Source organism: Mobula hypostoma, chromosome 8 (genome assembly GCF_963921235.1).
Source record: "Mobula hypostoma chromosome 8, sMobHyp1.1, whole genome shotgun sequence".
Taxonomy (NCBI): domain Eukaryota; kingdom Metazoa; phylum Chordata; class Chondrichthyes; order Myliobatiformes; family Myliobatidae; genus Mobula; species Mobula hypostoma.
Window position 1 is genome coordinate 65410294 of NC_086104.1, and position 22764 is coordinate 65433057.

Consider the following 22764-nt stretch of genomic DNA (forward strand, 5'->3'; position numbering starts at 1 on the left):
ATGTATGAACACAATCAGGGCTGTTTTCATTCTATGTTTTGAGGAGTGAAGGAGGCATGTAAATGATATGTCATTTAAAGAATTCCAAAACTATGGCAACATGGCTAAATACATGCAGACAAAACATGCTAATTTCAGAAATGTTGGGAAATAAAGTTTAAAGCAAAACCGTACAAATTTTTATTTTAAGAAAGAACTTAACATCAGATTATATATTCTACCTTTCAAAATATTTCCTGGGAGTTACTCATGGCATTTTTCTTGAGCAATGTTTCTTTATCTGTTGTAATAAGCAGTAATTAGCATCTGAATCTGGAAAGAGCAAATTACATCACCAGATGAAGAAATATTAAGTTCTGGAAATGGAATAAATACATTTCAAATTGAAGTCACTATATCATTTGGTTATTATTGGAGTTTATGATTTAAGATTGTTTAACATCCATGAGACACGGGCAGAATTAGGCCATTCAGCCCATCAGGTCTGTTGCGCTATTCCACCATGGCTGATCCTGGATCCCACTCAGCCCCCTTTTCACCATATCCTTTGATGCCCTGACCAATCAGGAAACTATCAACTTCTGCCTTAAATATACCCACGGACACGGCCTCCACTGCAGTCTGTGACAGAGCATTCCACAGATTCCCCACTCTCTGGCTAAAAATAATTTATTTTTATCTCTGTTCTAAAAGGTCACCCCTCAATTTTGAGGTTGTGCCCTCTAATTCTGGATACCCCAACCATGGGAAACATCCTCTCTACATCCGCCCTATCTAGTCCTTTCAACATTCGGTACGGTTCAATGTGATCCCCCTACATTCTTTTAACTTCCAGCGAGTACGGGTCCAAAGATGCCTAATGCTGTTCGTATGTTAACCCCTTCATTTCTGGAATCATCCTCATGAACCTGCTCTGGACTCTGTCCAGAAACAACACATCCTTTCTGACCTATGGGCCCCAAAACTGTTGGCATACTCCAAGTGCAATCTGACTAGTGTCTTATAAAGGCCGAGCATTATCTCCTTGCTTTTATATTCTCTTCCCCTTGGAATCCTGGCATGGACCCCACATTGCTTCCTCCCCGACAGGAATGGCATAAACAGTCTATGAGCAGGGTGAGTGAGATCCTTCATGATGTTCCCAGCTATTTTCTGGCACGTTTCTGTATATACAGTGCCTATAAAAAGTGTTCACCTCGCTTGAAAGTTTTCATGTTTTATTGTTCTACAACATTGAATCACAGTGGATTGAATTTGGCATTTTTGACACTGATCAACTGAAAAAGACTCGTGTCAAATTGAAAACAGATCTCTGCAAAGTGATCTAAATAATTACAAATATAAAACACAATAATTGATTGCACAGGTATTCACCCATTTTAAGTCAGTATTTAGTAAGAGGCAGCAATTACAGCCTTATCTGTGTGGATAGGTCTCTATCAGCTGTGCACATCTGGACACTGCAATTTTCCCCATTCTTCTTTACAGAACTGTTCAAGCTCTGTCAATTGCATGGGCTCATGAGTGAGCCCCCCTTTTCAAGTCCAGCCGCAAATTCTCAATTGGATTGAAGTCTGGACTCTGACTTGGCCACTCCAGGACACTCACTTCGTTGTTTTTAAGCCATTTCTGTGGAGCTTTGGCTTTATACTTGGGGTCAGTTTCTTGCTGGAAGACAAATCTTCTCCCAAGTGGCGTTTCTCTTGCAGACTGCATCAGGTTATCCTCTAGGGGTTCCCTGTATTTTGCTCCATTCCTTTTACCCTCTACCTTCACAAGCCTTCCAGGGCCTTCTGCAGTGAAGCACGCCGCAGCTTGATGCAGCCACCACCATACTTCACTGTCAGAGGCGGTGTTTGGCTTACATAGTGTTTAGTCTGATAGCCAAAAACTCAATTTTGGTTTCATCAGACCATAGAACCTTCTTCCAGCTGACTTCAGAGTCTCCCATCTGCCTTCTGGCAAACTCTAACTGAGATTTCATGTGAGCGTTTTTCAGCAGTGGCTTTCCCTTTGCCACACTCCCATAAAGCTGCAGCTGGTGAAGCACCCAGTTTTTGTATGCGCAGTCTCTCCCATCTCAGCCACTGAAGCTTCTCACTCATCCCCTCTTTGCACAGTCACTCAGTTTTTGAGGATGCCCTACTCTAGGTGATTTACAGTTGTGCCATATTCTTTCCATTTCTTGATGATTGACTTAATTGTACTCCAGGGGATATTCAGTGACTTGGAAATTTCCCTGGATTGACCCCCTGACTTGTGCTTTTCAGTAACCTTTTCACAGAGTGGCTTGGAGAGTTCTTTTGTCTTCATGGTGTAGTTTTTGCCAAGATACTGACTCACCAGCAGTTGGACCTTCCAGATACTGGTGCATTTTTGCGACAATCAATTGAAACACCTTGACTGCATACAGGTGATCCCCATTTAACTAATTATGTGACTTCTAAAACCAATTGGCTGTAACAATGATGATTTGGCATGTCATATTAAAGGGGATGAGTACTTATGCAATCAATTATTTTGTGCTTTATCTTTGTAATATATTTAGATCACTTTGTAGAGATCCGTTTTCACTTTGACACGAAAGTCTTTTTCTGTTAATCACAGACATTCCACCTCTCCTGGAACTTAATAGTGGCTCCCTGATGCCTGCAAATTATATACAATATCACGGAAATCAATTTTTTTGAGAGCAAGAGAGAGAAAAGCAAGAGAGAGAGCGAGAGCAAAGGCAGCGAGCGTGCGAACGAGAGAGCGAGAAAGTGAGAGAGTGAGTGAGAAAGCAAGCGAGAGAGAAAGCAAGCGAGAGAGTGCGAGTGAGAGAGAAAGCAAGCAAGAGAGCGCGAGCAAGAGAGAAAGCAAGTGAGAGAGGGAGAGCGCGCGAGCGAGAGAGAAAGCAAGCAAGCGAGAGAGGGAGAGCGTGCGAGAGAGAGAAAGCAAGTGAGAGGGAGACTGCGCGAGCGAGAGAGGAAGCAAGCGAGGGAGAGTGCGCGAGAGAGAGGAAGCAAGCAAGGGAGAGTGCGCGAGAGAGAGAAAGCAAGCGAGGGAGAGTGCGCGCGAGAGAGAAAGCAAGCGAGAGAGGGAGAGCGAGTGAGGAAGTGCGCGCGAGCGAGAGAAAGCGAGAGAGGGAGAGCGCACGAGCGAGAGTGTGCGAGAGAAAGCAAGTGAGAGAGGGAGAGCGAGAGAGAGAGAGAAAGCAAGCGAGAGAGGAAGCACGAGCGAGAGAGAAAGCAAGCGAGAGAAAGCAAGCAAGCGAGAGAGGGAGAGTGCGCGAGCGAGAGAAAGCAAGCAAGCGAGAGAAAGCAAGCAAGCAAGAGAGGGAGAGCGCGCGAGCGAGAGAGAAAGCAAGTGAGAGAGGGAGAGCGCGCGAGCAAGCAAGCGAGAGAGGGAGAGCGCGCGAGCAAGCAAGCGAGAGAGGGAGAGCGCGCGAGCGACCGACAGAGAGAGGGAGAGCGCGCGAGTGACTGACAGAGAGAGAGAGAGACAGACAGAGACATTGCAGAGTGTTCCAAAAAAAATAAAACGTATGTCACCCCAGACTACACTAACGTGTACCCCTGGCTAATAGGGGTCAAAATAATGACAGTGTTGCTCACTGCACTGTTTGCAACAGTGACTTTTCTATTGTCCATGGTGGGTTAAGACTGTAAAAGCCATGTTGAGGTGAGTTTAACAGGTGTCATTCGTTCATTAGCATAGCTAACATTATTTAAACTAACAACACATATCAAAGTTGCTGGTGAACGCAGCAGGCCAGGCAGCATCTCTAGGAAGAGGTACAGTCGACATTTCAGGCCAAGACCCTTCATCAGGACTAACTGAAGGAAGAATTAGTAAGAGATTTGAAAGTGGGAGGGGGAGGGGGAGATACAAGATGATAGGAGAAGACAGGAGGGGGAGGGATGGAGCCAAGAGCTGGACAGGTGATTGGCAAAGGGGATACGAGAGGATCATGGGACATGAGGCCCAGGGAGAAAGACAAGGGGGCGGGGAACAGAGGATGGGCAAGGGGTATAGTCAGAGGGACAGAGGGAGAAAAAGGAGAGTGAGAGAAAGAATGTGTGTATAAAAATAAATAACGGATGGGGTATGAGGGGGAGGTGGGGCATTAGCGGAAGTTAGAGAAGTCGATGTTCATGCCATCAGGTTGGAGGCTACCCAGACGGAATATAAGGTATTGTTCCTCCAACCTGAGTGTGGCTTCATCTTTACAGTAGAGGAGGCCGTGGATAGACATGTCAGAATGGGAATGGGATGTGGAATTAAAATGTGTGGCCACTGGGAGATCCTGCTTTCTCTGGCGGACAGAGCGTAGGTGTTCAGTAAAGTGGTCTCCCAGTCTGCGTCAGGTCTCGCCAATATATAGAAGGCCACATCGGGAGCACCAGACGCAGTATATCACCCCAGCCGACTCACAGGTGAAGTGTTGCCTCACCTGGAAGGACTGTCTGGGGCCCTGAATGATGGTGAGGGAAGAAGTGTAAGGGCATGTGTAGCACTTGTTCCGCTTACAAGGATAAGTGCCAGGAGGGAGATCAGTGGGGAGGGATGGGGAGGACGAATGGACAAGGGAGTCGCGTAGGGAATGATCCCTGTGGAAAGTGGGGGGGGGGAGGGAAAGATGTGTTTAGTGGTGGGATCCCGTTGGAGGTGGCGGAAGTTACGGAGAATAATATGTTGGACCCGGAGGCTGGTGGGGTGGTAGGTGAGGACCAGGGGAACCCTATTCCTAGTGGGGTGGCGGGAGGATGGAGTGAGAGCAGATGTACGTGAAATGGGGGAGATGTGTTTGAGAGCAGAGTTGATAGTGGAGGAAGGGAAGCCCCTTTCTTTAAAAAAGGAGGACATCTCCCTCGTCCTGGAATGAAAAGCCTCATCCTTAGAGCAGATGTGGCGGAGACGGAGGAATTGCGAGAAGGGGATGGCATTTTTGCAAGAGACAGGGTGAGAAGAGGAATAGTCCAGATAGCTGTGAGAGTCAGTAGGCTTATAGTAGACATAAATGGATAAGCTGTCTCCAGAGACAGAGACAGAAAGATCTAGAAAGGGGAGGGAGGTGTCGGAAATGGACCAGGTAAACTTGAGGGCAGGGTGAAAGTTGGAGGCAAAGCTAATGAAGTCAACGAGCTCAGCATGCATGCAGGAAGCAGCGCCAATGCAGTCGTCGATGTAGCGAAGGAAAAGTGGGGGACAGATACCAGAACAGGCACGGAACATAGATTGTTCCACAAAGCTAACAAAAAGGCAGGCATAGCTAGGACTCATACGGGTGCCCATAGCTACACCTTTAGTTTGGAGGAAGTGGGAGGAGCCAAAGGAGAAATTATTAAGAGTAAGGACTAATTCCGCTAGACAGAGCAGAGTGGTGGTAGAGAGGAACTGATTAGGTCTGAAATCCAAAAAGAAGCGGAGAGCTTTGAGACATTCCTGATAGGGGATGGAAGTATATAGGGACTGGACATCCATGGTGAAAATAAATAGCGGTGGGGTCCAGGGAACTTAAAATCATCGAAAAGTTTTAAGAGCGTAAGAAGTGTCACGAACATAGGTAGGAAGGGATTGAGCAAGGGGGGATAAAACTGTACCTTGGCTCCATCCCTCCCCCTCCTGTCTTCTCCTATCATTTTGGATCTCCCCCTCCCCCTCCCACTTTCAACCTCTTACTAGCTCTTCCTTCAGTTAGTCCTGACGAAGGGTCCCAAGCCAAAACGTCGACTGTACCTCTTCCTAGAGATGCTGCCTGGCCTGCTGCGTTCACCAGCAACTTTGATGTGTGTTGCTTGAATTTCCAGCATCTGCAGAATTCCTGTTGTTTGCGTTATTTAAACTAGCTGGCCAGCTGCTAAGGAGCTACTCTGTTGTAGACATCCCACCTCTCCCGGAAGTCTCCCGCAAATTGATGGTGCGACCTCCCTGAAATGAGTTTTTGCAGGGTGGGATGTCTGTAATCAGTGTCAAAAAAGCCAAATTAAATCCACTGTGATTCAATGTTGTAAAACAATAAAACATGACAACTTATGAGGAGGCTGGATGAATACTTTTTATAAGCACTTTACCGTCTTGCGCAAATGTGTAGCCACATATGCCAAAGACTTTTGCACGGTACTCTGGTAATTTTATGTATTGCACTGTATTGCTGTCACAGAGAAAAACAAATTTTATGACATGTGAGTGCTAAACCTGATTTAAATATGGGTCTCTATTGTGGACTGAGAGTGGGAAGGAGGAAGGGAGAGGGGAATCATCGTTGGGAAGAGAGGAAGTGAGAAGGAAGGGAGTGGGAAGCACCAGAGAGACATTCTGTAATGATAATAAACCAACTGGTTGGAATCAAATGACTTTACCTGGTCTCTCAGGTTGGGTGTGTCCGTACCTTGCCCCCACCCATGCCCCCCCTTCCCCCAGTACTCCTTCTCTGCCACCTGTCCCACACCCCTCCCTCAATGCTTCATCCTTGCGACTCCCAACATCCTTTGCTCCCACCAGATTTACAAACTTGCTCTCTGCTCCACATTATCAACTCCAGTACTGTGCGAAACCCTAGCCATATACTTGTGTCTCAGACTTTTGCACAGTATCATATGTCGTTTATGGTGGATAGGCTGGTGCTGGTGACGTGTTGGACAGTTTTGACTCATTATAAATCCTTCCTGTTAAGATGCTCTCTACTGAACATCTGTAGAAGGACTTGAGCACATATGTACATAATCCATCTCTCTTTGGCCTCCTCAGAAAGTCGAGGCTTTGGTGAGCTTTCCCAATTATGTAGCGTATGCTCTGGGACCATGAGTGGTTGTGCGAGTTGTGTACTCCCAGGAGATTGAAACTGCTCACAGTGTCCACTGATGTACCGCCGATGTAAAAGGGATGTGAGTGGTGCAATTACTCCTAAAGTTGGTAACCATCTCCTTTGTCATGTTGACATTGAGGAAGGGGTTATTTGCCTGGCAGTAGGCTCTGAGCTTTTCTACTTCCTCTCTGTAAGTGGTCTCATTGTTGTTGGTGATGAGCCCCACCAGTGTCATGTCATCAGCGAACTTGACAATGTGATTACTTGGCTGTTTGGCCATGCAGTTATGTGTGAGCTGAGTGTACAGCAATGGGGTCAGCACACAGCCCTGGGGGGGGGGGCACCCACGTTGAGGATGATAGGGAGGGAGGAGCGGGGGTGCAGCCCGAGTATCTGAGGTCTGTTGGTTACAAAGTCCAACAACCAGTTGCACAGAGGTGTATTTAGACTGAAGAGTAGCAGTTTGTTCTGCAACGTCTGTGGGACAAAGGTATAGAAAGCCGCACTGAAATCTGGAAACAGAATTCTGACATTAGTGCCCTTGTTTTGTTGGTACGTCTGGACTGGGTGAATGGCAGATGCAATGATATCTGTTGTAGAGTGGTTCTGTCAGTAAGCACATTAGTGAGTGTCCCAGTGTGGCAGGAACGGAATTTTGATACGTGTCTGTGCCACCGGCTGGTATAATTTAGTTTTGAAGGTGTAGAGTTCATTGGTACAGGGATAATGGTGGCTGATTTGACATGCGGGGACAACAGCCTGGACAAGTGAAGTGTTGAAGATGTCAGTGAGCTGGTATGCACACACTCTGAGTATTCGGCCTGGGGTGTTGTTTGGTTCAGCTGCCTTACAGGTGTGACTCTCCATAGAGTCTGCTGCTGTAAGTGGCTGCTCAGTGTTGTTCAGAATGTCAGGGAGAGGGGCAACACTGGTACAGTTGACAGTTTTTCTTTGTGTAGTCAATAATGCCCTTGATGCCCCGCCACGTGTGCCAGGTATCATTATTGGACAGATGCTCCTGAAAATTTAGTGTGCGGGTGGTCTTTAGAGATTATTTAGAAATAGAGATTAAATATTGATCATTGGGCAGCTCCATCTACTGGTTCAGTTGAGAACAATTAATCTGCAGCAGTTGGAAGTGAATGCATTTTTGGGAACACATTTGTCTCGTGGTTTTTAAGCCAGTGATGCACAAAGTAGAATATAAATTCCATTGATATCTCCAATGTGAAATAAAAGCTCATGCTTTTTGTAAATTGATCTTGTATACAAAACCTTCGCACTTTAAGCCTTGAACTCTGACATTCAGTAAACCATTGACTGGGTTATCCTTGATGATTTTGTGCCTTATCCATGGATTAACGAGCCAGAGATATGAGTTGAAACCCCAGCATTGCATCCGAGGAATTTAATTTAAATTTTAAATATCAAAATAAATATTATGAAACTACTATTTGCTTAAAAGCTTTACTTGGTTAATTCATGCCTGATTCGGCTGCACACAGCTTACTTTGTAAGTAACTGTAGCAATACGACTGGCTCCTAACTGCACACAGAAATGATCAATCAACTACTTTGTTTATAAGCAGTTGAGCAACTAATGCTCGTCTTTCCAGTAATCCACATATTCCCTAAATTAATTGTTCAATGAAATGCAAGACATGGTCATTTTAAAAGGATTTTTTACCAGATGGCAACAGATTTTCATTTTCTTGGCAGTTGTATATTTGTAATTTTGGTTATTGCTTAATTATAAGGCAGACATTGAAATAATTTCAAAGTTACAACTTTTTTTTCTGTTTTTTATATGTAAATATGTTTTGCTTTATTTTTATAATCTTGCTTCATTGCATATTAGGACGCGAGAATCTGACTGAATTGTCTAGATCTGTTGTGTACAGACAAAAAATAAAGAAGCATATTGTTTAGAGGTGAATTAGCTTATGTAGCTACAGGCTTCTCTTTTGCTTTTTCAGGATAAATTTTCTATTTAGACTTTCTTTCAACATATGGGATCACCTGGCTCCTTATTCCTTTTTAAAAATATATTATCCATTGTAGATAGAAATTGAAATATTTTGTACAAACATAGTTGGCATTTTGATTACAAGAGGCTTGATATTGAGTGCAAACTTTGCAGGTGGGATGTTACGATAGAAGTGAGTGAATTTCAGCATAAAGCTGGTAATGATTTCCCATCGGTCTGTCTTATCAGGGATGTTGTTTGGGGGAATCACATGGTTCCTGTTTCAATTATCATTGTAATCAGGTGCTCGATGTCACAATAATTGTGTGAAAACAATTCTACAAATGACTTCTTCCTCTATTCTTTTTACAACTCTGAGCTCATCATTGCTCGTTTGCTTGAGTCTACCAACCAAATGAGTGATTTTATTTTGGGAGTTCTTTAAAAGGTGATGCTGAAGAAAGAATTGTTCCTGTATTTAGGGTGAAGAGATTGGTAAGGGCCTAGGCTGCAGGTAGTGTTGAACAATAATTCTATAACTCATCACATTAATAGTTCAAGAGCAGAAAGCTCTTCCAGTCTTCTAGCCAGCAATCTCCATGACAACAGCAGCATCCAAAAATACCTCTCAGTTCGATCACTTGTGCATCACTTATTGTGTCATTTTACCTACTTCACGGGACTGTACTGCAAGTGTAGTTGTTGGGCAAAAGGCAGTTTGTGACTTCCTGGGAATTGATAGAAGTTTGTCATATCTTACTGTTCTTAATGGCAACAGAACTGCATGACCTAGGAGCAATTTAGGACAAAGAAAATGTTTCATTAAAGCTCTGCTCCTTTTATTGTGGCAGGAATAATGAATTCAAGTACATCACTACACCAGCAACGATATCGGACATAATTTCCTAGCTACAATCAGGAGAAAATTGGCAGATGCTGGAAACCCGGGCAACACACACAAAATGCTGGAGGAACCCAGCAGGCCAGGCAGTATCTGGGTAACGCCTGGACCACTGAGTTCCTCCTGTATTTTGTATGTGTTGCTCATAATTTCCTAGTTGTCTACTTCATCGGAAGTACTGTTGCAGAAGCCATGGCAAGATGCTGCTATGTATTTAGTCAATAGCATTTTGTAGTTTGGTGCACCAGTGGCAGAGGGACTGAATGTTTGGAGTGGGTGACCATATTTACCAGTATAAAGTGGGCTTGCATTAATAGTTACATTGTTACTATTTGTCAAACATGTATTTTGGTAAGCAACTGATGATCAGGGTTACTTAGTAGATCCAAGACATGTTTATTAGCCATTAAAGTTGTGTTGACATCTGATAGTGTGATTACTACAAAGAAAGGTTTTTGGGAGTTGCTGAAAATATTTCGGAATCCGAGTTTGACCAAGTTCTGCAAATTCATTTCAGTGAAGGAATTACTTTGACAAGCAGAGTGGATTCCAGTTAATTGGGCCATCTGTAAATCTGAGCAGTGCACACAAAATTCTGGAGAAACTCAGCAAGTCAGGTTTATTTTCCTCCATGCAAATGAATAAATAGTCAACATTTTGGGCTGAGACACTTGTTCAGGACTGCAGTTACTTATTAGTGACAACTTTTAACAAAAACTAATAAAAAAAATAATAGCCAGGATTCCTTTAGTTTTTTGGGGCACTGTGCTGCTTAATTGGGGCAGGAGACTGTTGCTGAACAGTTTATATCAATCGCCAAATGTGTGCTGTTAGACACTGCATCGTGTTTAGAGCAAACAGTTTTTAATTAGCATCAGCTGCATGTGCTTTTGTTCAAAAAGCAGTGTCTGTCACTGATAGTTTGCAAGAAATAAGCAGTAAGACAATTCGGAACTTTTTCCACATTGTGGTTTCAAGCATTCAGACTTAGAGATGCTAGGAACGGCCTGGAGTGAAAATGAAACAATTTCACTAGGAACGACAAAGAACCTTGAAGGTATTAACAATGTTCTTGAATGTTACAATGAAAATGAAGATTTGGAGGAAATAATCATCAATAGCATTGTATGAAAGCAAATCAATTGTCCTACAGTATGTGACTGTGCTGATATTGTTCCCATTTACAGTCAATCAAAAGAATGTGGCAGCGTACAGTTCTACTGAATGAATTCCTCCACAGTTTTATGGTACTGTCGTAGCATTAATAGCATTCGTAGTTGTTCTGTATTTCATTTAAATATATAATGTATTACTCAGTTAAATGGTAGTTTGTCTTTTTTATACCTTAACTATTTCCATGAAACTTCAGCTAATTGGGCAGACGCTTAATTGGGTCAAAATGTACTGGTCCTGATGTGTCCCGATTAACCGGAATCCACTGTAAATGCAAGTAAATAAATGTCATGTGAATTGGAACATGTGGTAACTAATCCTTTGAATGCTTTAAAATCAGATCCAGCAATGGGAGCATAACCTGGAGAAGTTTAATGTGGATCTATTTCGGATGCGCTGTTATCTGGCCAGCCTGCAGGGAGGTGAGCTGCCTAATCCCAAGAGTCTCCTTGCAGCAGCCAGCCGGCCTTCCAAGCTGGTATTAAGCAGGCTGGGCATCTTCTCTGTCTCTTCCTTTCATGCTCTGGTAAGCGTAGTTTAAAATCTTGTGTAGTTGATCATTTCCACAGCCAGCTGTTTGCTTGTTTAGTACTGTCCTTGCCGTAATCATGGAATAACATTGTAAAATTGAATGTATAATGTTTTATGTAGAACAAATCTGCCAGTAAACTGTGCTTTTCACCAATAATCTGCTCACTCAGCTCTTAGGAAAAAGGCATGCCAGCAGCTAGATTTTATGAGGAGTTTGAAGAAGTTTATTTTGTGTATCACCAAAGACTTCAGCAAATTTTGCTGATATACCTTGGCAAGCATTCTGACTGGTTTCATCACAGTAAAAAAGAAGCAAGTTATTCTGTAGGGGTATTGAAAGTGAAATATCATATTGTCTCACACTGGAGGAACTCAGCCGGCCAAGCAGCATCTATGGAATTTCCAGCATCTGCAGATTTTCTCATTGTCTCTTTTCTTTTGAAGAATTGTTCCAGAGATGAAGCAACACTCAGGAAAAGAACACTGTCCCTGTCTCAGCGAATAAGAAGTAAAAAGGGTATATTTTCTTCGTTAAAGGGATTGGATGATCTGGGAAGAAAAGGGAAGGAAAAACGACCATCAATTATGCAGGTATGTCTTACGATTTGGAACATAAATAATTGAGTAATTCCTAAAGAGTTGTGTTTCCTTGTATATACCAAGAATTTAGCAAGTGATTTGTTTAGTAGACTTTTTAAACTTTTATAATGGCTGCACTGTATATTGGAGAGAAGTATTTATCACCTGCTGTGATCATTATGAGTAACCCTATTTCTGGAGCAAAATGTCTGTTTTGAGCTAAAACAGTGAGATTATGGTTGTTTATATAAAACAGCAGATGCTGGAAATGTTCAGCAGATTGGACAGTACCTGTGGATAAAGAAACAATCAACATTTCAGGTGATGAACTTTCATCTGAAGCTTGTTCATTGTATTCCAGTTACCTGCTTTGAAGAAATAATGACTATCACAAATCTGATGCAACCTTGTAGCCTTTTGAAGTAGTTGACAACGTTAACCTTGTGTCCCTCTTCCTCATTGTTCATATTGGAGCAAATGTATTGACCTGATTACATTTCTAACTGCTCTGGTACAACAGAGAACCATTGGCAATGGCTTTCAATGTATCTCCTCATCTGTCTCTCCATTCTCTGACTTGGTTTGGTCTGTTGTTTCTACAGGATATTTGGTCCCTGGTTGTTTCACTCCTGCATGCTGCCTCTTGGTAATGCCCTCCACAGAGATGCAACAGTCTTTTTCTTTAACCCAGTCGCCTACACCACTGATTTAAATCCTTCATCTGTCTCTGAACTGTCGGACTGTTTATCATTTCATTGCTGGATAAGCAGGCATACAGTGTCTAAACTGATGAAAACATTTTTATTTCGTAAGGCATAGAAGCTAGCAGTTATATATCTACTCATCCAAGCACAGAAATTACAATAAATAAACTGTGAAATTTTGCCGTTTGAGTTAAAGTGTACTGCATCTCATCGAAAGTTGAAATTGTAATGCCTCACATAGAGTAAATCTCACAAGCAGACGGTCAGTTTCTGGGTGAATTCCATGACCATCATTGTATTGGTTGTGGTTTACTTATTCATTTAGTGATACAGTGTGGAGTCGGCCCCTTCCTGCCCTTCGAGCAGTGATGCCTAGCAAGCCCTGACAACCCCGATTTAACCCTAACCTAACCACAGGACAATTTACAATGACCATATAACCGACCCACTGTGTCTTTGGCTTGTGGAGGGAAACTGGAGTATCGGGGGAAAACCCATACACAGTTGCACTGTTACATTACTGTGGCTTGTTAACATGATGTTGGCATTGCTAACCATTCCTGATTGCCTTTGAGGATGCAGTTTGCTGGAGTCATATGTGGGTCAGATCAATAAGGATTGCTGATTTCCTTCACTGAGGAAAATGAGGAACAGGGGCATCGATTGTGTGGATAGCCAGAGGCTTTTTCCCAGGGCTGAAATGGCTAACAAGAGGGGGCATAGTTTTAAGGTGCTTGGAAATAGGTACCAAGGGGATGTCAGGGGTAAGTTTTTTTACGCGAAGCGTGGTGGGTGCGTGGAATGCACTGCTGGTAGTGGTGGTGGAAGCAGATAAATTAGCGTCTTTTAAGAGCCTCTTAGTTAGGTACATAAAGCTTAGAAAATTAGAAGGCTATGCACTAGGGAAATTCTAGACAGTTTCTAGAGTAGGTTACGTGGTCAGCACAACATTGTGGGCTGAACAGCCTGTAATGTGCTGTAAATTTCTATGTTCTATGACTGAACTAGATGGGATTTTACAACAATCCAGTAGATAGTAATAATGATTTTTTGTAAATTCCATATTCTAGTCTGTTAACTCAATCTTAATTTCAATGGGATTTTCTCTCGATTACTGGTCTGATTATTTTAGTACTGTGCCATGACCCTACCGAGCTGCTTTCAATCCCTATCAATGATATGGACAAGCAGGCCAAGTGTAATATAACTAGAACTGTTGATTATATAAGGCTGGACGGCAATATGTGCTGTGAGGAGGCTTTGTGGGATAGAGATGGGTCAAATGAAATGGGCAACTTGGTCATTCACTTTGATAAAAGGAGAAGGCAACGTATATTTGAAATGGTGAGGGAATGAAGGTCATGGTGTCCTTGTAAATATGTCACTGAAAGTTAAGATGCAAATATAACAAGCAGTTAGGGAGACCAAAAATTGTACATTAAATACAAGAAGATTTGCTGTTAGTAGAATCTAAGGATTAAAGGTGTTGGTGCAGGAATGTGGTGCTGAGGTGTGGGATCAGCCTCAACCATGGTGAGTGGCAAAGGAGACCCACACTGCCAAACTGGTTTGCATCATCGGCAGCTGGAAAAATTACATTTCAACCCCTTAAATTAACTCAAGATTGTAATGATTGAGATAGATTGTGAACAGCTGGGCCCTTCGCAGCGACCCCACCTATCAAACCTCCCAAGCTGTAGGTGAGTCATGGAGTCATACAGCATGGAAACAGGCACCCTGGCTCATCTGCTCCATGCACCCAGAATGTCCATCTAGTTCAGTCCCATCTGCCAACGTTTAACCACGACTTTCTAAATCTTTCCTACTCTTGTACCTCTCCAACTTCCCACTATTCAGGACAGTTATAAAGACAGGTGTGTAAAAAGGGCCCAAAGGATCATTGGGGACCCGAGTCACCCCAACCACAAACTGTTCCAACTGCTACCATCTGGGAAATGGTACCGTAACCTAAAAGCCAGGACCAACAGACTCCGGGACGGCTTCTTCCACCAGGCCATCAGACTGATGAACTCATGCTGATGCAACTGTATTTCTATGTTATATTGACTATCCTGTTGTATATACTGTTTATAAATTACTACAAATTGCACATTTAGACTGAGATATAACATAAAGATTTTTACTCCTCATGTACATGAAGGATTTAAGTAATGAAGTCAATTCAATTCAATTTTAAAGTTGTTACTATACCTGACTCAGCCACTTCCTCTGGCAGGTCATTCCATTCTTCATGTAAAGAAAAGAGTTGCCATGTAAATTCCTATTAAATTCTTCCCATCTCACCATAAATCTCACCATAAATGTGTGCTGTGTTGTTCTTGATTTCCTAACCCAGGGAAAAAGACTGAGTGCATTCATCCTTTTTATCCTGTCATGATTTTATACACCTCTTTCAGATCACCTCTCAGTCACCTGTGCTTCAAGGAATAAGGTCCACCGCCTCCATATAACACAATCACTCAGATTCTGGTAACATCGTTTTAAATCTTTCTTGCACTCTTACCAGCTTAACGGCACCTTTCCGATAACAGGATGACTGAAAACTAAACACAATACTCCCAAGAATACCTCACCAGCATCTTGTACAGCTGTATCATGAACTCCGGACTTTTATATTCATTGCCCTGACTGATGAAGGTCAGCATGCAAAAGCCAGCGCTCCATCTTCCTGTGGCTCCACTTTTGCAGAACTGTGTACCTGAACTCGTGGATCTGTCTGCTCTACAACACTCCCAAGGGCCCTGCTGTTTACTGTGAAAGCCTGTCTTGATTCGACGTTCCAAAACGCAACGCACTGCACTCCTTCAGGTTCGGTGGTGTTGATTGTCAGGGAGGTGGAGATTTTTTTTCCGATCTCTCCTGATGAGAAGGCAAGGATCCAGTTGCAGAGGGAGGTACAGAGGCCCGGGTAAGACAATGGACAATAGGTGCAGGAGTAGGCCATTCGGCCCTTCGAGCCAGCACCACCATTCACTGTGATCATGGCTGGTCATCCACAATCAGTACCCTGTTCCTGCCTTCTCCCCATATCCCTTCACTCCGCTATCTTTAAGAGCTCTATCTAACTCTTTCTTGAAAGAATCCAGAGAATCAGAGCTTATTGATTAGAACTGAAGTGTCATTGTGTTGAATACTGAGCTGCAATCAGTGAGCAGCTACCTGACGTAGGTATTGCTATTGTCCAGGTCATCCAAGGCCAAGTGGAGAGCCAGTGAGATTGCATCCGCTGTGGCGATAGGCAAATTGCAGTGGGTCCAGGTCCTTAGGCAGGAGTTGTTTCTGGCCATGGTCAACATCATCACAGTAGATGTGCAACTAGATGATAGACATTGAGGGAGCTCACTCTTCTCTTGTTGGGCACTGGTATGGCAGTTGCCCTTATGAAGTAGGTGGCAATCTCCAGCTGCAGCAGTGAGAAATTGAAGATGTCTTTGAACACTGCAGACAGTTGGTTGGCACAGGTTTTCAGAGTTCTACCAGGTACACCGTCAGGGCCTGATGCCCTACGAGGGTTCACCTTCTTGAAAGACGTTCTGCCATCAGCCTGCAAGACAGAGGTCACAGGGTCACCAGATGCTACAAGGATTTGCACAGGTTTAATTGTATTCTCCATTTCAAAGCATGCATAAAAGGCATTGAACTCACCTGTGAGTGAAGTGTTACAGCCATTCATGATGTTAAATTTCGCTTTGTAGGAAGTTAATTGCCTGCAAACCCTACCAGAGCAGACGTACATCTGATTCCCTCTCTAATATCGATTGGAATTGTTTTTTGCCCTTAAAATAGCCTTCCGTAGGTCGTGCCTGGACTTCTTGTATAGTTATGGAACACCATTTTTGAATGCCACAGATATAGCCATCAATGCTATGAATCTCCTGGTTCATCCATGGCTTTTGGTTTGGGTGTGTCCAGTATGCTCACCACTGCTCTTTAATCCCTGTCTATATGCTCGGAGTAGAAGTACAGCCAGGTGATTGGACTTTCCAAAGAGTGGGCATGGGATGGCATGGTAAGCGTTCTTGATGGTGGTATAACAGTGGTCAAGTGTGTTGGGTCCACTGGTTCCACAGGTGATATGTTGAGGGTTGCTGTTCAGAGACTTCTTCAAGCTGGCCTGGTTGACATCTCCTGCAATGATAGGGAAGGCATTAGGGTGCACAGTTTTGACCCTGCTGATAACATTGCTTAGCTCCTCCAGTGCCTGCCTGAGATGGAATGTACACCGCTAACTGGGTGATTACAGAAAACTCTCTTGGCAGATAAAATGGACATTTGACTGTTAGATGTTTCAGGTTGGTTGAGCAAGGCCGAACAGAACTAAGTTTATGCAACATGATGAGTTAATCATGAAGCAGAGTCCACCTCCTCTGCCTTAAAAGACTGAGCTATCCTGTCTCTGTGGAGAATGGTGAAGCCCTCGAGCTGCAGCACTGTGTCCAAAGTGGGGGGGGGAATAGCCATGTTTCCATGAAGCAAAATATTCAGCAGTCCCTGATGTCCCTCTTATACTGCAATCTTGCTCTAGGTCTTTAATTTTATTTTCCAGAGGCTGTACATTCACCAGCAAGATAGTCAGGCGGGGAAGTCTAAGGACTCTTGCATTTCCATTGTACCTGTAGACTGGTGTAGTGTTCTCTCTTCCCTTTTCTGAAAGGGGAACAACTCGTGACCCGAGTCTGCCATACAACTGTACTTTTTTGAGGAAGTGGGATTCTCAATAACTGCACTTCATGAATTTCTTCAGGGTTTTTAGATTTCAGTTACGCACAACAAAATGCCTGGTTATTTGTAATTTCTGATTTTAGTAAGTTGTGGCATCTATACAGGGTGACTTTCAGCTTGGACTGCAGTCATGCGATGCGTGGTCTCTCACCAGCTTTCCATCACACGTCACAAGCATTGAACTCCTACACACACAAAAACTGCACACCTGGCCTCGAAAAAGATCCCTCCTCTGTGCACTCTTTTAGTAGGGACTAACGCACAGTAAGATTTCTTTCTATAATATTTTGGAAGTGGGAGAATAAAAGGTGACCTGTGTATAAACCCTGGCACACTTCTGCCTTTAATTGTAGAACCATCAAAATGCAAGTCTTTGAACTCTATACAATGAGGTTTTTTTGCATTTGATCAGACACCTTTTCAGTTTATGAAAGTCTGAATTTCAAACCTTAATGCATTTGTTTCTGTGTGTGCCAAACTATTTCCCTTAACTGAATTTGTCTTGGTTCTTATAACCAGATGTCAGGTCCTGTAAAGATAAATGCATGTTTAATAAGAAAACCAGAGCTCCTTTTATCTTGTACATCAAAAGAAGTTTTTAAGCTGCAACACAGATTCCAAGAGGGGATATACTTTTGACAAGTAGTAGAATAAGTTACTTGTGAGTTAAATCACAACAGTTACGTTGATGCATAAATCCAAGCACCTGTCAGATGCTTATTAAATACAGTTACTGATCCTGGCTGCATTCCCTTCCTTCCTCCCTCCACCCCCCCCCACCCCATCCCCCCACCACCACAGCAGTTCATTCCAGATACCAGCAAACCTTTGTGTGGAAAGACAAAGTTACCCTAATCAACAGCTGAAACGTGATGTCCCAATAAGACTCAGTGCCCCAGTTGATGAGGACAAGCATGCATTATGCCACCCTCACCATCCTGTCTGCTTGTGGATACACTTGTAAACCAAGGTCTCAGTTCAACAACCCTGCTATTTATTGTGTATCCCATTGTGGTTTAACTTCCCAAAATCCATTACTTTGCACTTACCTGAGTTAAATTGCATTCACCATCACTTTGCCTACTTTCCCAATTGATCTATATATCTGATTGCAACTTTGGATAAACTTTACTCTCTACTATGCCACCAATTTTCTGTAGTTTGCAAACTTTTAATCATGCTGCTTACATTCTCATCCAAATCATGAATTTTTTTGAGAAACAATAAAGGACCCTGCTAAACCCCTGCAGTACATCACTGGTTTTCAGGCCTCCAGTCTGAAAAAGAAGCTTCCACCATCACCCTCTGCCTCCTACCATCAAGCTAGTTTAGTAGATTGTGTTGGATCCCATGTGTTCCAATCTTCGGGACCAGCCTACCGTGTAGAATGTTAACAAGGGCCTTACTGAAGTCAGTGCAAACAATGTCTACCCCCCTGCCCTCATCAATCCTCAGAACAAAACTCAGTTAAATTTGTGAGCCATGATTTTCTGTGCTCAGTATTGCTGACTATGTTTCCACACCCAAAGCCACATTGACTATTTGAAGGTGACAACAGATCAAGAGAGACAGTGCTGAGGTATATTTGAGTGTTGACAATGTATTTGTGAAGTTCTGCAACACACACAAAAATGCTGGAGGAACTCGGCAGGCCAGGCAGCATCCATGGGGAAAAAGGTACAGTCAGCAATTTGGGCCGAAACCCTTCAGTAGGTCTGGAGAAAAAAAACTAGGGAGTAGATTTAAAAGGTGGGGGGAGGGGAGAGAGAAACACAAGGTGAGAGGTGAAACCTGGAGGGGGGAGGGATGAAGTAGAGAGATGGGAAGTTGATTGGTGAAAGAGACAGAAGGCCATGGAAGAAAGAAAAGGGGGAAGGAGCACCAGAGGGAGGCAATGTGTTGGCAAAGAGATGAGCTGAGAGAGGGAAAAGGGGATGGGAAATGGAGAAGCGGGGGTCTTTGGGGGGGCATTACCGGAAGTTTGAGAAATCAATGTTCATGCCATCGATTGGAGGCTAACCAAACAGAATATAAGGTGTTGTTCCTCTAAGCTAAGTGTGGCCTCATCACAACAGTGGAGGAAGCAAGGGATGGACATATCTGAATGTGAATAGGAAGTGAAATTAAATTGGGTGGTCACTGGGAGATCCTGCTTGTTCTGGCAGACAGAGCATAGATGCTCAGCGAAACGGTCTCCCAATCCACGTCAGGTCACGCTGATATACAGGAGGCCATACCGAGAGCACCGAACACAATAAATGACCCCAACAGACTCACAGGTGAAGTGCTGCCTCACCTGGAAAGACTGCTTGAGGCCCTGAATGGTAGTGAAGGGGGAGGTGTAAGGGCAGGTGTAGCACTTGTTCCACTTGCAAGGGAAAGAGCCAGGAGGGAGATCAGTGGGGAAGGACGAATGGACAAGGGAGTTGCATAGGGAGCAATCCCTGTGGAAAGCAGAAAGTGGGAGGGGGGAGATGTACTTGGTGGTGGGATCCCATTGGAGGTGGCAGAAGTTTCAGAGAATAATGTGCTGGACGTGTAGGTTGGTGGGGTTGTAGGTGTGAACACAAGGAACCTTATCCCTGGTGGGAGGATGGGGTAAGAGTAGATGTGTGTGAAATGGAAGAGATTCAGTTGAGGGCAGTGTTCATGGTGGAGAAGGGGCAGTTACGTCGTTGAAAAAGGAGGACATTTCCTTCGTTTGAGAATGAAAAACCGCATCCTGAGAGCAGATGTGGCAGAGACGGAGGAATTGAGAAAAGGGGATGGCATTTTCACAAGTGGTAGGATGGGACAAGGTGTAGTCCAGCTAGCTGTGAGAGTTCGTGGGTTTGTAATAGACATCCGTGGATAAGCTGTCTCCAGAGATAGAGGCGGTGAGATCGAGAAAGGGAAGGGAGGTGTCAGAAATGGACACGGTAAACTTGAGGGCACAGTGGAAGTTGGAGGCAAAGTGGACGAAGTTGACGAGTTCAGCACGGGTGTAGGAAGCAGCACCAATGCAGTCATCAATATAGCGTAGGAAAAGTGTGGGATGGTCACCAGTGTAGGCTTGGAATGATAAACAGGCAGGCATAGCTGGGACCCATGTGAGTGTCCGTGGCTACCCCTTTTGTTTGAAGGAAGTGGAAGGAGCCAAAGGAGAAATTATTGAGAGTGAGGACAAGTTCTGCTAGGCAGAGGAGAGTGGTGGTGGAGGGGAACTGGTCGGGTCTGGGGTCCAGAAAAAAAAAAATCAGAGAGACTTAAGGCCTTCCTGGTGGAGAATGGAGGTGTAGAGGGACTGACCATTCATAGTAAAAATAAGAAAATGGGGGCCAGGGAGCTTGAAATCCTTGAAAAGATCAAGAGCGTGTGAGGTGTAACAGATGTAAGTAGGAAGAGACTGAACTAGGGGGATAAAACAGAGTCAAGGTATGCCGATATGAGATGCTGCCTCGCCTGCTGAGTTCCTCCAGCATTTTGTGTGTGTTGCTAATGTTTTCTAATTTCTAATTTTATAATAACTTTTGTAACTTTATCAATAATACTTAGCAACTGACTTTGAATGAAACTTCAGTTGGAAGCAAATGTAAGTGTGATAAAAAGAGTAATTCTGAAGTAATATGTGACTTCCAAATCAGAATTGCATTCCATTTCATGCCAAATTGGGTTCTTGGTAGGTTCTGGGAATAAATTGCTGAGCTGCATATTCAAACCTTTACAATTTTAGTCTTGCAGAACATATACAAAAAAGTTATCTTTATATCATATCAATTGTAAGATTCACCAAAAGGAATCTAATTTTTCAAAATGTATTTTTAACTATAAAACCCAGAATAACTAAGTTTAAAGCAAACATGGAGACATTTTAGGAAGTTCACCACATTTTAACAATTAGCTTATGGTTAATTGATATTACTTTTATTTCAGGCTGAGCCTGATGGATCTTTGGGCGTCCACTTTCCAGCCTCAGCCCGGGACTGTTCTTCAGAGAGTACTGCCCGCGTCTGCTTCCCTGACAAGCAAACAGCAATCATAGCCATTAAAGCAGATCAGACCGTGGAGGATGTACTTATTACAGCTTGCAAGGTATTTTACTTTTAAGAGAAAAACTAATTTTAAATGAGCTTGCCAAGTTTACAAAAATGTGTCTGAATGTGCCAGAGTGATACTGAGTTTTCACTTTCCTCTTATATTCCTGGCTCTTCAGACATAATGTTGTGGTCTGCGCATTGCTGCTTGCATGATTTGCTTATGAGATATTACCTTATTGTCACTTATATGACATTCCTCTAAGTTGGAATAAAATCCTGCTGTTCAGTCAGGTAACTCTTCTCATTGATCAAGGGGGACTTGGTCTCCCCATAGTGACAACCAAATGTTGGCTGCAATTTCTGGTCAGTTGTCCTTGATGGCTAATAGTAAGATCAATTTTGGCAAATGAACTGTGTTACCACATTCAGTACTTTGACAAAGAAGGGACTAAGGTTTTTGCTTTGCATGGAATTCAATATTTAAGGACAAATTGTACCCATATTTATGCCTATTTTAAGAATCCTCTTTCCTTTTGAAGTTGCCACTGGCAGGAATTTGCATTCATTCCATCAGCCAAAAAAGTAAAGTGAGCCAGTTCAATCCAGCAGCAAATCTGATCAGATTTTTAAAATGCATTTCCTTTAGAAGTATTCAGGAATGATAGCCACTTGTTTGATTTTACACCACAATACACAGGGAGCCAACTCTGAGTGAAGCAACTTAAAACAACTTCATCAAAGCAGTGGTGTCATTGACTTGTTATGTCTGTAAGGTGGCATAATTAGTTGATTTGTGCTAGGTGTCATTTATGCTGGACATTCTGAATGCTCGCCCTAGTTTAAGTAATTGTGCTTAAGTTGTCTTTCAGTCTTCTACAAACTTGACACCATTAGTACTAATTAAATCCATTTGCTTGGCAGGATTGATGGGGGAAGTTAGGTGCTGGGGAAGAATGGACGTCAGAAGAGAAAGGAGTTAAGGTGGCTGCTGGTTGCCATTAGCATCCTGACAGTGGCACAATCTTGATAGTCCATCATTTACTTACGAGTGTGGTATAATTATGTTTATTCTCTGATCTATCTTTATTAAAGTTCATCAATGCTCGGAATCTTGCTACTTTCATCATTTGCGTTTTGTGCCTGTGTCATGTTTGTAATATCTGTGTATTGAACTAGAGGCATATTGTGGGAAAGCAATCATGCCTGAAGACCTGTGAAACACACTAGTCATTAAAATCCCAGTGTTCTCTTACTGAATTGAGTGATCTTTGCAGGGTTCATTTGTTAAGCAGGGGATTAGTGGCCTGAGACAGGTTAAAATACACCAGAGTTCCTTTGTCATTTGTGAGAGTGTGGTAAAG

At 43.2% G+C, this 22764-nt stretch overlaps 1 protein-coding gene across 4 annotated transcripts in view; it reads left to right on the forward strand.

Moving 5' to 3' along the window:
• The window catches only part of LOC134350589 (rho guanine nucleotide exchange factor TIAM2-like), a 276948-nt gene that overhangs the window by 177171 nt on the left and 77013 nt on the right, over positions 1-22764 (forward strand). For all 4 annotated transcript variants that reach the window (XM_063056011.1, XM_063056010.1, XM_063056012.1 and 1 more), the window contains 3 exons: positions 11171-11356; positions 11806-11952; positions 21300-21458. In XM_063056011.1, the coding sequence (XP_062912081.1) occupies positions 11171-11356; positions 11806-11952; positions 21300-21458 (492 nt within the window). The remainder of the gene's footprint in view (positions 1-11170; positions 11357-11805; positions 11953-21299; positions 21459-22764) is intronic.